At 46.1% G+C, this 15,321-nt stretch overlaps 1 protein-coding gene across 2 annotated transcripts in view; it reads left to right on the plus strand.

Annotated features, from left to right (window-relative positions):
• The first annotated feature begins 401 nt into the window (after positions 1–401).
• The window catches only part of LOC144111450 (uncharacterized), a 61,058-nt gene continuing 46,138 nt past the window's right edge, over positions 402–15,321 (plus strand). For both annotated transcript variants that reach the window (XM_077644754.1, XM_077644755.1), the window contains exons 1-2: positions 402–650; positions 4,016–4,170. In XM_077644754.1, coding sequence (XP_077500880.1) covers positions 593–650; positions 4,016–4,170 — 213 coding nt within the window. In that variant the 5' untranslated portion in view covers positions 402–592. The remainder of the gene's footprint in view (positions 651–4,015; positions 4,171–15,321) is intronic.

Raw genomic sequence — 15,321 nt, forward strand, 5'->3', positions numbered from 1 at the left:
GAATTATCCACTAAATATGTTTTGTGTTTGTACAAAACGTTTTGTATTCGTCTTACATTCGATACCATCCACTGCGGCGGTAATTTACTCTTTACAAATTCTCAAACAACATCACACCGATGTCGAGGTGCGGCATTCATTTCACTACATGCGGTTATTTTAGAGCATCCAACAGAACGCAATATTGGATCTGTAGAGCGGAAGTCGCAGTGCTGATACAGGACCCCTGCGTTAGAGACTGGAGATAGGCGCTACCGTGTAATTAAACGCATCGAGTGGTTGCGTACGGACGATTAGATTATCTTGTGGACACCTTGCTGTTCCTCTTCCCCCTCCCCTCACACAGATACATGCGCACACGAATATCATCCCCAAATTCGTCACTCATTGCTGTCCCGGCAACGTGTGGCGATTACGAGTGAGGCATGGCAACCTGCTCAGCCAAACAAAGGGCAATTACATAAGTGTTTCAGGATAGCGCACGTCATTTTTGTCCATGGAACGCTTCGTGCTGGATTCCTGCAGTATATATTTATCCAAAGTTCAGTTTTCCGTACGACAAAAAAGGAGTTGAAAGCTTCTCAAGAGGAGTATGAATTCTTCAAACGGTACGACATGGTCATCGCCTGTGGTGACAACGACGACGATCCGTAAGCGGAATAGTCTTAATAGATTACGCCCTATGAACAGTGAACGCCTGTTGATTAACATGAGGCCAAAGCACTTTAGCGCAGCTATTAGCAGTGCATTTTTTCTCGACCTATATGGTGGTGAAAATTGGCTAAAAAGAAAGGAAAGCTGCCATAACTGTCATTTTATGGTGGGCACATCAAACACGCCGTGAGGAAGTGGGTGAAGAAGTCTGTGTGTTGTGCAATGTCAGTGCATGTTAAAGGTCCCCAGGTTGACGAAATTACCCAGGAGCCCTCCACTACAGCGACACTTACTCCCTCTTCCTTTTTCACCCCTTCGTCTCTTCCCTCACTCGAGGTTGAGTTCTCAGCCGAGTAGCGAGAGAGCTACGGCCTCTTTCGTTTCATATAAAAGCCATAATGGATGTTCATTGACATGCGCTGACATGACGCAGAATACTTTTAAATTATCCCAACCTGGAGATGGACCAAGTTATGGGAGTGACAAATATAGAAAGATAAAAAATGAATATGATTTGACTACGCGCGGTGTTGGTCATGTATTTATGAAACCTACCTATCTGTGCCGCCATAGGCCCACACTCTGCATACATCCGCCTGCCGGGTGGCTAAAGCTTATAGTATTCGCAGGTTGAGCCGAAGGTGCTGGGATCGAGTCCCGAATATGGCAGCCACTTTTTGATGGCAGCGAATGGCGAAAGACGCCCCTTAGCTTTGCAGTAATGTATGTGCACGGTAAAGAATCGCCGGGGCGGCCGAGATTAAACCGGAGCCCCCCACTACGGTTACTCTTTCTGTCTACATCCCGTCACCCCATCCTTAATCACGTCAGTCACGACTCATCGAAATGTGGACGCCGCGACCAGGATTCGAACCTGCATACTTGACCTCAACACCCCAAAAGCCATCGGCCCTCAGCCGTCATGGCGGGTGGCCCCAAGGAAAGATAGGATGGAAGGGATGGGAGACGAGGCCTCATTAAATGTAGCATTCCATTTTTGCGTGATTGGTTTGTTGATTTTTTTTAGAAAATTGCAGGCGCAATAACTTTGTCACTTCTCGATGGACGCCTCAGCTGTGCCATGGGGGATAAGGACGAAGATGGGAGTGAAAGAAGAGAAAAATTTGGCATAGTGAAGGGCTCCGCAGTAATTTAAACTACCTGGGAATCTTTAATGCGCACTGATATTACACAGGACTCCGGCGCCTTTTCCGTTTAGCCTCCATCGAAACGCGGTGCCATGACCGGGTTCAAACCAGGGTACTCCGGCTCAGTAGCCGAACCCCGTACCCATTTTTTTTGCCAGGGAATGATAGGCGCAGTAAGTGTCTCACTTCTTCGTGGACATCTCAACAGCGCAGTGAGTGAAGGGATAAAGGAGGGAATGAAAGAAAAAAAGGAAGAAAGAGGTGCCGTAGTGGAGGTATTCGGATAAATTTAGACCCCGTAGGGATCTTTAACGTGCACTGGCAAATTAAAGACCCCAGATTGTCTAAATTAGTCCGGAGCCCTCCACTGACACGTGGAGCAAGTCTAGTACGGCTCTGGAGGAGGAGGAGGAGGAGGAGGAGGAGGAGGTTGAGGAAAGAAGAAGTGCATGCTCGTCCAGCAGAGAAAAATATATTCGCACTCCTTACTGAGACACACACTCCGAAATCAAAATTATTACCAATTTTCTAAAAAGCATCAGCCAGGCCGTCACCAGTATAAAACAGAATCGGTTTCAAGAAAAGGCCATTTGTAGTAGCGTTCTCACTTCTCCGTGGGCATCTAGACCGCGACGTCTGGAAAGGGCTTAAGGAGGAAGAAATGAAGAGGGAAAGAAGCGCCGTACTGGAGGGCTCCGGATATACTTCGTCCACCATGTATTCTTTAACGTGCAGTGACATCGCACAATACACGGGTGTCTTGCATTTCGCCTGCACCGAAGCGCTGTCGCCGCGTCTTCAGCAGTGTATTCCCTCGCGCATCAGTCGAAGCATAATTTTCTGTGAGCGCCAGCCATAGCACTGTGCATGCGCAATTATTAAGCTTTCCCCGTCAGTGTGCGTTAGATATGGCGTCAGTACTTCATGCCACAACCGGACACAGTCCCATAGAGCGAGCAAGGCCACTCAGAATCTGCCTGCTGAACAAAGCATTACTAATCAGTCTCCCGCCGGTCAATATGTAATGCTTGTATGTGATGTGTAAGCCGATCGCTCCATACTCAGTGACACAGCTTCATTAGCGACGCCACTAAACTGGTGTAAGCTGGCATTGTTTTAAATTAACATCCCTGCAAAATACAGGAAGCCTGACAGCACATCAGCGGTTGTATTCATCTGAATAAATGAGAAAAAAAAGACTTTTTCAATAAAGGAAAGTGTATCATTAATACGCCACATCCCTTGCGAGCGTGTGTTGGGTGCCAACGCATTTCGAAGTATAAACATGGTTTGTTTTGTTTTTTGTTGTTTTTGGAGGGGGGGGGGCAGCCTGCATCATGTGCATCAGAGCTGAGCAAACGTTACAAATATTGCCATTGTCCACACAAGCCCCTACAATTTCCTCGTTTTCACACAATAAAGCAAGGGGCGCTGAGATCGCATCTGGTTTAGACAGATAACGGAACACAAATGTGGACAACATCCCACAGGGCTGACTCGGCAAAACGTTCTGCTCCGTGCAGAACCGGAGCACAAAGTACATATTCATCGCTCTGTTTGTAAAAAGATTTTTTTAAGAATCTGAATGTTCAGTCCTGGAAGCCTAAGCGTCTCCTTTGCCCGCTTAAAAAGGACGTGATTTCCTTTTAATATGCAGTGCGTGCATTTGGCAGTTTCGAAACCGTGCCGTATTTTACGGGGGCAGAAAGTTTCAATGCGACTTTAAATATGCGAATGCTTTCGAAATAAAAACAGCTTCCGCTACGCCACAGCGCCGAACTGTTATTTCACTAACAAAGTATGATCGGGGATTTGAAATAACTATTGCGTCACCAGCACATGACCACTGTTCTGGTTATAATTTCCTTATTAACACTAATTTTTGGAAGCTTTCTTCATTAAACTTTAAAAATCTTAAAAGAAAACAAGGTTGAAATTTGCTATTTAATTTATATTTTATTGTTTTTCAAGCACATGGTATTTACGGTGTGCTTAAATATTTGTCACTACAGTATTAAGAGCGCCGCTATTTAGTCTCGCACATGACAGCCACATAATTGGTAAGCCACAACCAGCCATTTTTTTTTATTTCACCCGATAAAATTGCCTTATAAGTTTCATTTTTCAACCGCTTCCTTTACTATGTTTCTAACAACTTGTCTCGCGATGTCATGTCCCATAATAACACGTAAAACGGTTTCGATGTCTTACAGCCATGCCCCTCGATCAGGACGTCACCGAAGTCGACACCGGACAACCCAGTACGTACGTGGACAGGTATATTATTTACGGGGTAATCGGCGCCTTTCTGGTGATCTTCCTGTCCCTCGTGGCCATAACTGCTGCGGTGCACACAATCAAGAAACGGGTGAGTTTCCTCCAAGAAGTTAAGCTAGCTCAGCAAGAGCTGCATAGTGAGAATTTTAGATACAAGATACCAATATTTGTTAAGGAAGGAAAACAAATTGCAAACTGTGCTTGAGGATGGACTACTTTTCCGTTTAAAGGGGCTCTGGGGATCATTCTATACCCTTTTATTTCTTAATAAATATCGATAATTTGGCCTTTTCTATTTATATTAATGTTTTCTATGGCAGCAAAATACACACTCATTGCCGATAAAATTGTATTAGAAAATTTTCCCTCGACTAGATTCAAAATGACTCCGTAATTAATGTTTGTAAGTGAATGGCAGTGTATCCTAGCCTCTGGGATCCGCACCCACCTTGACGTCACCGCATTTCATTTGCGAAAAGACCGGTGGTGGCGATACACCTATACCTATTTTTAATTCTTTTCTCCATTCCTGGCTAATAAAAGCGCCGTTTCCCGTTAATGCAGCGTCCCCGGAAATCCATTAATACAGACCGACTTCAGTTTATAGTGAGTGTTCCTGGGGGCAGAGGTTACAGCCATGCGTATTAGGATGTCCGCCTGTTTTGTTTATCGCTGAGGCAGTATATGGTATATGGAAGGTACGTGATTTAATGCGTTGGCCATATTGAGTGCACGCCTCGCATTCAGACAAACCATGGTTACGTGCTGCCCCACGCCTAATAAGTCCAGCGACACTACCAGAACTCATTGCCCACCAGAGGCGGAGGCACCCGCCATCGCACTTGCGCTCGCATTGACGAGGAAACCACCGAAATTCGCAAATTCTCAGGCCGCTTACCGCCACTACCTATAAGGCGCGGTGTCTGCGGCTACCAACACATTCTAACCACAGCCCCTTCCCTCGACCGATCCGCGATAATCAGCGCGTTCATGCGCTGGCCGGTGAAATCTCCTCCCGTACCCCGGAAGATCAGGCACCCACCCCTATCTGTCCTTTCGACATACCATCAAATCACCACATTCTTCTAACACAGCCGAAATACGCTGCCCTGCTCCCCCCCCCCTTTCCTCCACTGTACCTTGTCGCCTTAATACAGCACCACAAGGCGGCAACTACAGACGGCATGCTTCACTGCACCCTATCTCCTCTCATTCTTTCACCCCACTTCCCAACCCCTCCCTACATTGTAACACTTGTGGCATGCCAAGATACAGACTCCTCCACTACCTACAGGAATGCTATTCCGCACAGACACTCACCCCCCGACCCCCTTCCTCATCCAGCTCATTCCTCTTGAAATGCTTCTTTGCGAACGACTCAGCCCGCCTGCCAGGAATGGCTCACGCCCGTAGCCTCTTGGACCAGTAGGAGACCACCCATGCAGAATTTCTTGTGGCCAATAAGGTTGTTTGCATCCATACAAAATCCTGGACACTTCAGCAAAGACCGCGCGAATATGAACACTAAAAGAAATCACTACACATCAACAATAGCGCTGGCAGAACGCCAATATGTAGTGCCGAAGTTGGCGGACAAAGAGACTGACTTAGAGACGTCACGATATTTTGCTCTGTCCACATCCCATGTCACACGGCGTCAACTACCGTGCGAATGGTGGTGTCGGAGTTGCTCGCCTATAGTCGAATACAAGTCAAGAACAAAGCAGCATATGCCCGTCAAAGGAGGCCCTCCACCCCTTGACACCGACCAGTTTTCATGACTGACGAGGTGGTTAACCCGATTAAGCCATGGTGATTTCCCATTAATCTGCCAGCCACTGCGATTTCACGTTAGCAGGTTCAAGGGGATTAGTCAAGGAAGAGAGGGGAAGAATCGGTTAACGCCACTGGCTGCACGGGCTTCTTTGAGGTGTATTTGTCCCACCGTTCATGAGCTGTACCCCACTATAGGAGTATTTAAAATTGCATTATGTTACGTTCTACTCACTGGATGCGCTTTAAAATTCCTGGTAGACATCCGCATATGATAATAATAATAATAATAATTGGTTCTGGGGGAAAGGAAATGGCGCAGTATCTGTCTCATATATCGTTGGACACCTGAACCGCGCCGTAAGGGAAGGGATAAAGGAGGGAGTGAAAGAAGAAAGGTGTCGTAGTGGAGGGCTCCGGAATAATTTCGACCACCTGGGGATCTTTAACGTGCACTGAAATCGCACAGCACACGGGCGCCTTAGCGTTTTTCCTCCATAAAAACGCAGCCGCCGCGATCGGGTTCGAGCCCGGGAACTCCGGATCTGTAGTCGAGCGCCCTAACCACTGAGCCACCGCGGCGGGGCTCCGCATATGCTGAGAAAACAAATTAGGTGTCTTTTTCGGTTTGAATTATTGTGTTTTAAACATTTTTTGTGGAGAAGAAACAAATTTAAAATTGGTTTTTGGGGAAAGAAAATGGTGCAGTATCTGTCTCACATAACGGCGGGCACCTTAACCGCGCCGCAAGGGAAGGAATAAAAGACGGAGTGATAGAAGAAAGGAAGAAAATGGTGCCGTAATGGAGGGCTGCGGAATAATTTTGACCACCTGGGGATCATTAACGCGCACTTACATCGCACAGCACACGGTCGTCTTTTGCGTTTCGCATCCATCGAAACACTCCTGAGATGCGTTTCGTGCACAAATGCGGCGTATTTACTGTAGTATACGTCTGTCACAAAATCTGTCGACCATGTCCATATAAAACCAGGTGATCTAAAATCTCATCAGTTTCTCGCGGACAGATCGCTTTTTCAGGGCTTGTAAAATGTTTTTTTTTTAATTTGGAGCACTTCCAGAAAGTAATTATCGGCAAAAAGTCGATCTAAATTTCGGGAATACACCATGCATACGGCATTAATATGAAAGAAAGATCGCTGTAAAAAATTTTAGACAGCTCAGTATTGAAGGTAACTACAGGGAAGAATTGTTTTATAGGGAAGATTCTAATTGAGTGCCTCAACTTACACTGACAAGGGCCGCTATAGCAGCAGTTATTGTAGTACCAGAAATAACGGCAGCTGCGCATATAATTGAGTCAGTAAAAATAGTGATGCTTGTAAAATAATGACCCTAAAGGAGAGTATCATTCTGGCGCACACACCTAGTCATGCCGCTAACTAGATGAGAGGACAACCGCAGCGCTAGTTGCGCTACCTAGTGAAAGAGTTGCCAACAAAAATGCGCAAGGCTGTTTTGTAGAATGTGGGACTGCGCCTCGCTTTCAGATGGCGGAAAAATTCTGTAGAGGCGTGGTTATATGATTCAACACGACATCGCGAGATGGCGCCACCAATGTGGCCGCTGTTAAAAACACCTCGTCTTGTCAACAATTCAGCGATCGTAAAATGGCTAAACTTAAACATTTACTCTTAACTGCGGCTGATACGCGAGTATAGTGTTTCAATCATTATTGCAACAAGTACTCCGAAAAGCCGCACTTATTCACAACTAAAGCCATAAAACCATTATTCTGAAGGTTGTTACTGATTAAGAAGTTTTCATAACATACTAAACCGAAGGCAGCACTTATGAGGCACACTGCAGTGGAAGTTTGCAGATTATATTTGTACCAGTAGGAATTGTTTAACCCGCGCCAATATCTCACCAAACGAGCAACTTGCACTTTGCCTCCATGGAAATCAAGGCTGTATTAAATCATTTAGCTTTAACCCGTGCTCAGCGGCTGAATGTGGAAGTAACATGCTCCGTCGTGATAGATAGTTGCGATCAATCAGTCACCATTGTTTTCTTACATTCTCAGGCCTACAAACAGAAGTAGCGGGCACACTGGGCAGTGCCCCCCCCCCGCCCTCCATTCTACTCCTCTCTCCTCCAGCGTGCATAAGGCATGGGCGACGTTGCTCGCAGGAATGAGCGACGTTGCTCGCAGGACGATGACTTGCTTCATCATCATGTTAAAAAAAAAACTAAACCTCAGCCCTCCGCTTTGTGTGAAAGTTATTAGCACTAGACGAACACTTCATCACCGCAAGCATTCACAAACAGCAAACCTTCGCAAAAGCAAAATTTTTCTACGCAGTTTTTATCGACGGACAAGAATTATGATTGAAATTCATTTCCAGAAAGCTTATTGGAATCCTAAAACTTAGGTTGGGTAGTACAGTAATGTATATTTGGATGAGAGTTTTAGCATTTTTTTCTGTTTGCACTTTTGTTCATTGATTCATTCGTTACTTTAAAGTATTGATCACTTTTTCTTCTGTGTCTTTTTTTCACATTCCGGTTCTTTGTCTGCTGAATTAATGCCATTACATTGCCTGTTTGTTTTGCTGCTCAGGAGTCATTTTCAGTGTCTTGCTTGGGTGACATATTTATGTATGCCCCTCCTTCTATAGGCCAGAATACTCGTCTGCCGTATTTTGAAATAAATAACTTGTGCCCCTTCCTTATCGAGATGTCTCCGTGCTTAAGGTTAAAGTGCTGAATGTTATTGTATGTGCAGTCGAGGAGGAAAGACTATGGGCCGTGTGATGCACAAACGAAGCCGATAGCTCTGTTAATAGCCGCCGGCTGGAGTGGAAACTTGTGGAGGTGAAAGAAGAGGACTTGAACTTACAACTGAACCTCTGTGGTCTGCAACTGGCGGCTAATAATAGAGCTGTCGGCTTCGATTGGGGATCACGTGGTCCAGAGACTTTTGTCCTCGACGGCACACAGAAGGTAGTGCGAGTGTTTTGCTCCACTAGGGCCCTAACTCAACTCCTGACTACAATTAAAACAGTAATTTTATCGTCTGCCGCAGTTACAAGCGACGAGGAAGCGCAGTGCCACCACCGGTACAACGCGGGCTAACTCGTGGATCATGCTGTGTCACGAAGACCACAAATCAAGTCCAAGCGAAGCGGGCGGCATCTTTCCCGGGAGAACGAACCCAGAATTTCCGGCTGAGCCCATCGCCCAGGGTACGCTGCCTTTCGTCCTGCCAACCACGAGACGCCAGGGAAACCAGCGACCATCGCTCAGCACTTTCCTGAGCAGAACCTCGAATGTTGATGATGTTGTGGTGGAAGAAACAGCATTGTGAACTGTGATGTGGTTGAATGCAACTGTAATCCAGAAGCAGATGTACTATAGTGCGGTGTCGAGTGAAGATAACACGCATTAGAGTTCATGCATAGGCACCCTACTGCAGCCAAAGTTTTGTGTTTGTTTTCAATGCACCGCTCGCACCTCTATTGGCCAAACGCGATAACGTGGTTTCCAAGCATCCACGCGTTGCAGAGGAGCCAACTATTCCGAGCCGTTTCATGCTCTACTGTTGTCTGAAGTCCATTAGTTCAACTACTGCCTTCTTGCTCAGTGGTCTTTTGTTTTGTCCCATTCCTCATGTTCATTGAAACTTTTGCATTATGAACACGTAATTTTACGGCACGTTTGTTCTGAACATTAAAATGTATTGGTTCTGACTAGTAACGTTCACTAGAAATGGCGCCACATATCCTTATAGACTCTGCCACGTTTCCTTTTCTTTCTGTTCTTTCTCTTTCTTCTTTTGTTTTCTATTTTTGTAAACCGACTGGAATGCCTACGTCGTGTCCACCTTACACAAAGGAAACAGCCACAATCCATCAACCATCATCATCAGGAAAGGCACATAGCTGACTCCCTGGGTCAGCGGACACCTCAGTCGCGCTGTGAGGTACAGTCGGGGACAAAAGTCTGTGCACCACGTGTTCCTCGAACGAAGCCGATAGCTTTGCTATTAGCCGGCGACAGGAGACCACACTTCTGAAATGAAAGACAAAATTTTATTCTTTCATTTCCACAAGTGTGGTCTCCAGCCGCCGGAAAATAAAAGAGCTATCGGCTTCATTTGAGGAACACGTGGTTAACAGAGTTTTGTCCCCAACTGTACGTGGTGGCGGTGTCCACCGGCAAAAAACCATGCTTTCGCGCAATATTTCGACCCGCCGCGGTGGCTCAGTGGATGGGGCTCCCGGCTAATCAGCCGGAGTAACCGGGTTCGAACCCGACGCGGCGGCCGCGTTTAGATGGAGCCGAAACTCAAAAGGAGCCCGCGTGCTGTGCGATGTCAGTGCACGCTAAAGATTCCCAGGTGGTCGAAATTAATCCACAGACCTCCACTACGGCACCTCTCCCTTTCTTCTCTCACCCCCTCTTTTATCCCTTCCCTTAGGGTGCCGCTGCGTGTAGTATCGTCTCCGTAATCACGTTCGCAAGCAGCGCCGGTACTTGCTGCATTAGAGATTAGAGCGTCACCATTTTATAAATGTGGAACGCCGGAAAGCCGACTCAACTAATTTTCAAACACCTATTTTTAACATGCAATATTGGGAGGCACATCGCCAATATAAACAAACTTGGCTCACCTAAGACGTTGACGGCCTTCAATGCCGCATTATGATCTTGCCTCATAAGAAAAATAAAAAAGTGATTGGGTAATTTCAGTTAATGCATCGCCTAGTCATTGACCGCCTTGCTGTACAATTCCCCAGCAGAGAGCGCATGGAGGTATCCCCTACAGTTGTTAAAACAAATAACTATGAACGTTAAAAAATCACCACATTTACTAATAACACAATGTTTATGGGAAGGAAGTGCAAGCCCAGATGAATCCATGGTGAAAACAAAAAGCGGAAATCGACCGCGTAAAGCCAACTACAGGCGTCGGCAAGAGGAATCAGTGTGACACACACTGAGCATCGTTACAGAGGTAAGCAAATTCTGTATACATGAGTGCCGACATCGGCGTGTTTTCACACTTATGACCGCAATATTTATTTGTTGTGCCTCTATTAACATACGCGCAGTCTGATCATTGTGCTTCCACAAAACACGCTTATGTCATGAATCTTTTCTGTTAATAGTGACAGTCAGAGGCGCATTTGTGGGCAGCTCTTAGAGGAGACTGCGGGAGCAGGTTGAGGGTTGCGCAATGCGAGCAATACGAATGACAAATGGAGACCACAGTGGTTTTCCCGCCCATATCTGGCATGATAGGGGAGACCCTCTTGCTTATCAGATCCGCTTTTGAACACCAGACACTAACTTAACAAGGTACCTGTCATGCAAGGGGCATTATTCACTTTCCAGCCGAACCGATTCTGGAGCCCCAAACGCGCGGTAATGAAGCGGAAAAGTGGATGAAATCCCGGAAACGTCCCTCGCGCAAGTGGAAGAAATGCTTATGAAATATATGTTTCTCATGCAGATAAAACTCTGTATAAACCGGGAGATCTCAAAACACAAGAAATAGGATCGGGTGGTTTGAATTAATTCACCTGATCACGTTCGTGAAGTGAGGTCTGCCAAAGATATTTTGTTGAGATGCGATCGTTTTTGGTAAATCGGGGAGAAAACATTGGCAATGGCTTAACTTGGCTAACCACGGAAATCAGCTAAAAGCAAGGGCGCTTGCTAAGGGTCTGAGGCTCGTCCATGGCATCTCCGCTACACGCTCGCGACAGCCCTTCTATATATACCCACACGACCACGTGGCTATGGTCTTACATGGTCTTAATGACACCCTCATCGGATGTCAACACGTGGCCTCACATCACCCCATCGGATGTTCTTAATGTCAAAGGTCAACCCAAAGGTCACCCACTGTGAAAGGTTAAAGGTCAACAGTCAAAGGACAAAATTCAAAGGCCAGAGGTCAAAGGACCACGAAAGGTCAATGTTCAAGGTCAGTGGTGTAGGGTTCGACACCATAACTGTACCACAAATGGTCATACACGGCTAACGTGGTTGGGCTCAAAGTCGTTCAAGGTCATTTTCAGGCCTACGCTACGACCGCTTTACTTAGGGTAGTGCAGCTTTCCCTTCAAAAAATTTGGGAGGTTAAGAAGTCAGAGTGTTCAGCCCTAATTTTTTTTTTCCACTGTGCTTACGGAATGTCTTCCCCGTAGCCCATGATTCGCTTCGGAACTCTACACCCCTCAATTTACGACCATTTTACCTTCCCGCTGGGAGTCGTTGATTAATTCGGCTTCTCCCTACCACCTGCTGGACGTCTTGTTAGCTTCGTTTAATTAGCGTCTGCCGCGGACTAGAGATGGTACAGGGTTCGAATCCCAGAGCAGTACAAAGTTTTCTTCAACTGCAATGCATCTGACAAAGCTTTGTAACTTTCGTGTGTGTCGGACGGACGTTCTTGGGCGGATGTTAATTACTCCCTAATAGTTTGTTTTGCATAAAATCCTAGAATTAGAGAGATATACAGCCAGAAATCTGATCTTAGCGCCAACAGTTGGAGAGGGAGCGGGTAAAGGCAATGCGCCCTTATAGAGATACATGGGAAGGTGATGGAGGTTCGTCGTTTTTTCCTCCCTCTCCACTGAAAAAAGGTGTATGATGCAATATCTTCATACAAGTTTTGTTATACAGATGTCATACAATTTGCATGATAGGGTTCGCATGTTTAGAAAAATATATCATAAACCTGTATGAGGTTATTGCATCAATCAGCTTCTTACTCTAGCCACCCCCCCCCCCCCCCCCCCCCCCATTCCCCATTCTCACAACCTCCTGCTCCAGAGTTCCGGGTGAGTACTTGGTCATGTCGTTCTTGCTTTTTCTGTGCCCCTGTGTGGCACTCGAACAATATGAGCGCATACACAATAATTCGAAAACTAGTCTAACATCCTTCCTAGCCCCGATGATCGATTGGCGAAACAGGGCCTTCCTTCAACCCGAGTTTGTCCACAAAGCTTGCCTTTATTATTCATTGCTCGATAGAGGCATGAATTCCGGCTTTTCCCATGACTTCACAGCAAATTGGTGCTCTAGTAGGCTGCAATGCTAAAACGAGTAGCATGATCCACCTGGTTGACATGAACGAAACGGTAAGTGCTATTTTTAGAGCTGGAACTTGCTAAACTGCGAGTGGTATATTTATCCCGTCACAGCGGTCAGTAACACCTGTGGACACGCTGACATGCCAGCAGAGCTCGCTTGCTATAAAACAATTCGTTTTTGCCTTCAAAGAGATAGACAAGGCACCCGTATCACTGACACCCGAGAAAACAACTGTGCACAACATGTCCCGAGTGTGCCGGAAAAAAGCACAGGGTTGCAGAAGGACCATGCGTTGTAGAAAGGCGTTCCGGAGGAGAACGGTGGTAAAGCACCGGTCCCGTCCGGTCCGCTATCGCTTACGTCAAAGCGCATTATTGTTTTCTTTGATGCCCTTGTTCACACCGCAGACGAGCGAAGAATCTGCTTGAGCCGTAAAAACCGCAGACACTGGCGCCTTGCCCGGCTGCGCATCGCAGGCGCATGCGCACTCGTTAAAAAAAAAAACGAGATAGATGTTCTTTTGAAACAGCGCTGCCCTTTCACTTAGCTCATCATATTTGTTTAGGAAGCATTGCTCTGTTTTGTGTATATTTTGAGCTTTATAATATTGATATACCGGCGGCCTATCGAGCTTCCATCGTGCTGCTAATCGAACAATATATACCGGTGTCCACTAAATAATTAAAATAGCTATTGTTTTTTCATTCCTTTGTTTCAAGGTCCGGACCAAGCAGGTTTCAGTCAGATGTTGGCGTCGCAGGAGGCGGTGTCGGTGCCCTGAGACAAGTGTGGAGAACGTCGCGATTAGCTCTTCATTGTTGAGCCTAAGCGTATCTGGAACGGGGTAAACATTCTGAAAGCGATATCGATGTCTCTTCTCTGTCGCATAAAAAGGAAAGCGGCAAAGAGCAAGAGTTTGGAATTAGAAAGCCGGTCTTTTTTTTTTAAGGCTATACGGTGTGACTACGGACAAACACGCAGTAAATACGAGATGGTTAAGAAATTCACGCTGGCGAAATCTATCCGCATGCTTCTTTTTGTCAGGAACCTCGCTTCAGTTCTAAGCACGGAGTAATTTCACGAAGTGCTCTCTAGGAAATTGTTACCCGTGGGCGCTAGAGTCACGTTAACCCATCATTAACATGTTTGGCTGAACATATTTCTGTACACAAAGCTCCCTACAAAAAACCTGGATGGCACATATAAGCTCTGCTTTAAAGGTATGACACAACAGCTTTAATGAGTTAGCACCCATACATGAGAAATTGGTCACCCTCTACATCAATACATCCCTGGCGGCCCTATGGTACACCTCCTGGCGCAGCCGTGTTGCGTTTAAGCTGCGCGCCACTGCCCTGCAATGGCAAGTGCTTCGACCGGTGGGGCTGCTGAGACCCAGGTTAGCAACCTCACAAGGCTATTTCTTGATTTAACTGTCATTTGCCATGGCTGACAGGTTGATATGACGTAACAAGGTAGCGTGACCTATACGCGGCCAACCTGCCACCTATGTTGCTTCTCTGAGGATTTTTTGTGGATTTTTCGCCCACGGCCAAGGACGCCGAAGCTCACTACGATGCCGCCTTTTATGCGACATGGGGTCCTTAACGCTACCGCGTTAAAACTTCACATAAAACGGAACCTCGATACAAGCTCATGATTTCTTGGTTTCACTCGTATTGGTCTCTGCGGGAGCGCTTTCAAAGCTAGTTGTCGAAAGCACATGGGAATTTTTTTTTTAAATCGCAAAGCCTGCCGATAGTTTTTTTGTTGTTCATATAGTTAAATATAGTCTACTTTCTTATGACCTTCTTCACAAACATATATCCGCTCAACCATAACAATAAAATTATATTCGAATTAGTGCGTAAGTTCCACTTTTAGAAAAGATATGAGTATGTTGCATCTGAATATTCTCATCTGTTGCATTCTCTCTCTGTTGCATTTGTTGTATCTGTTGTTGTGTTCTGTATCTGTTGTTGTGCTTCTTGTTGCATTTGTTGTTGATTCTGTTGTATCTGGGGCTTAGCGTCCCAAAGCGACATGCGGGCTATGAGTGACGCCGTAGTGGAAGGCTGTGGATTAATTTCAATCACAAAGTGCTCTTTAACGTGCGCTTACATTGCACAGTAGGCCGGCACCTTGCATTTCGCTCCAATCGAAAGATTACCGCCGCGGCTGGTATCGAACCCGCATCCTTGGGCAAAGCAGCTGGGCGCTCTTACCGCTGAAACGCCGCGGCAGGTGCTCAAGGAGAGAGGTGGGACTTTGACAATGATTTTGAAAAGTTGACTGTACAGTAGTTGTAGTAAAGTTGCAGTAATAGACATGGCAGAGGCCTTTGCCCTGCAGTGGGCGTATCCGGCTGATGATGATGATGATAAAATTTGCAAGAAATATT

The sequence above is a fragment of the Amblyomma americanum genome, chromosome 11, assembly GCF_052857255.1.
Source record: "Amblyomma americanum isolate KBUSLIRL-KWMA chromosome 11, ASM5285725v1, whole genome shotgun sequence".
Lineage (NCBI taxonomy): Eukaryota > Metazoa > Arthropoda > Arachnida > Ixodida > Ixodidae > Amblyomma > Amblyomma americanum.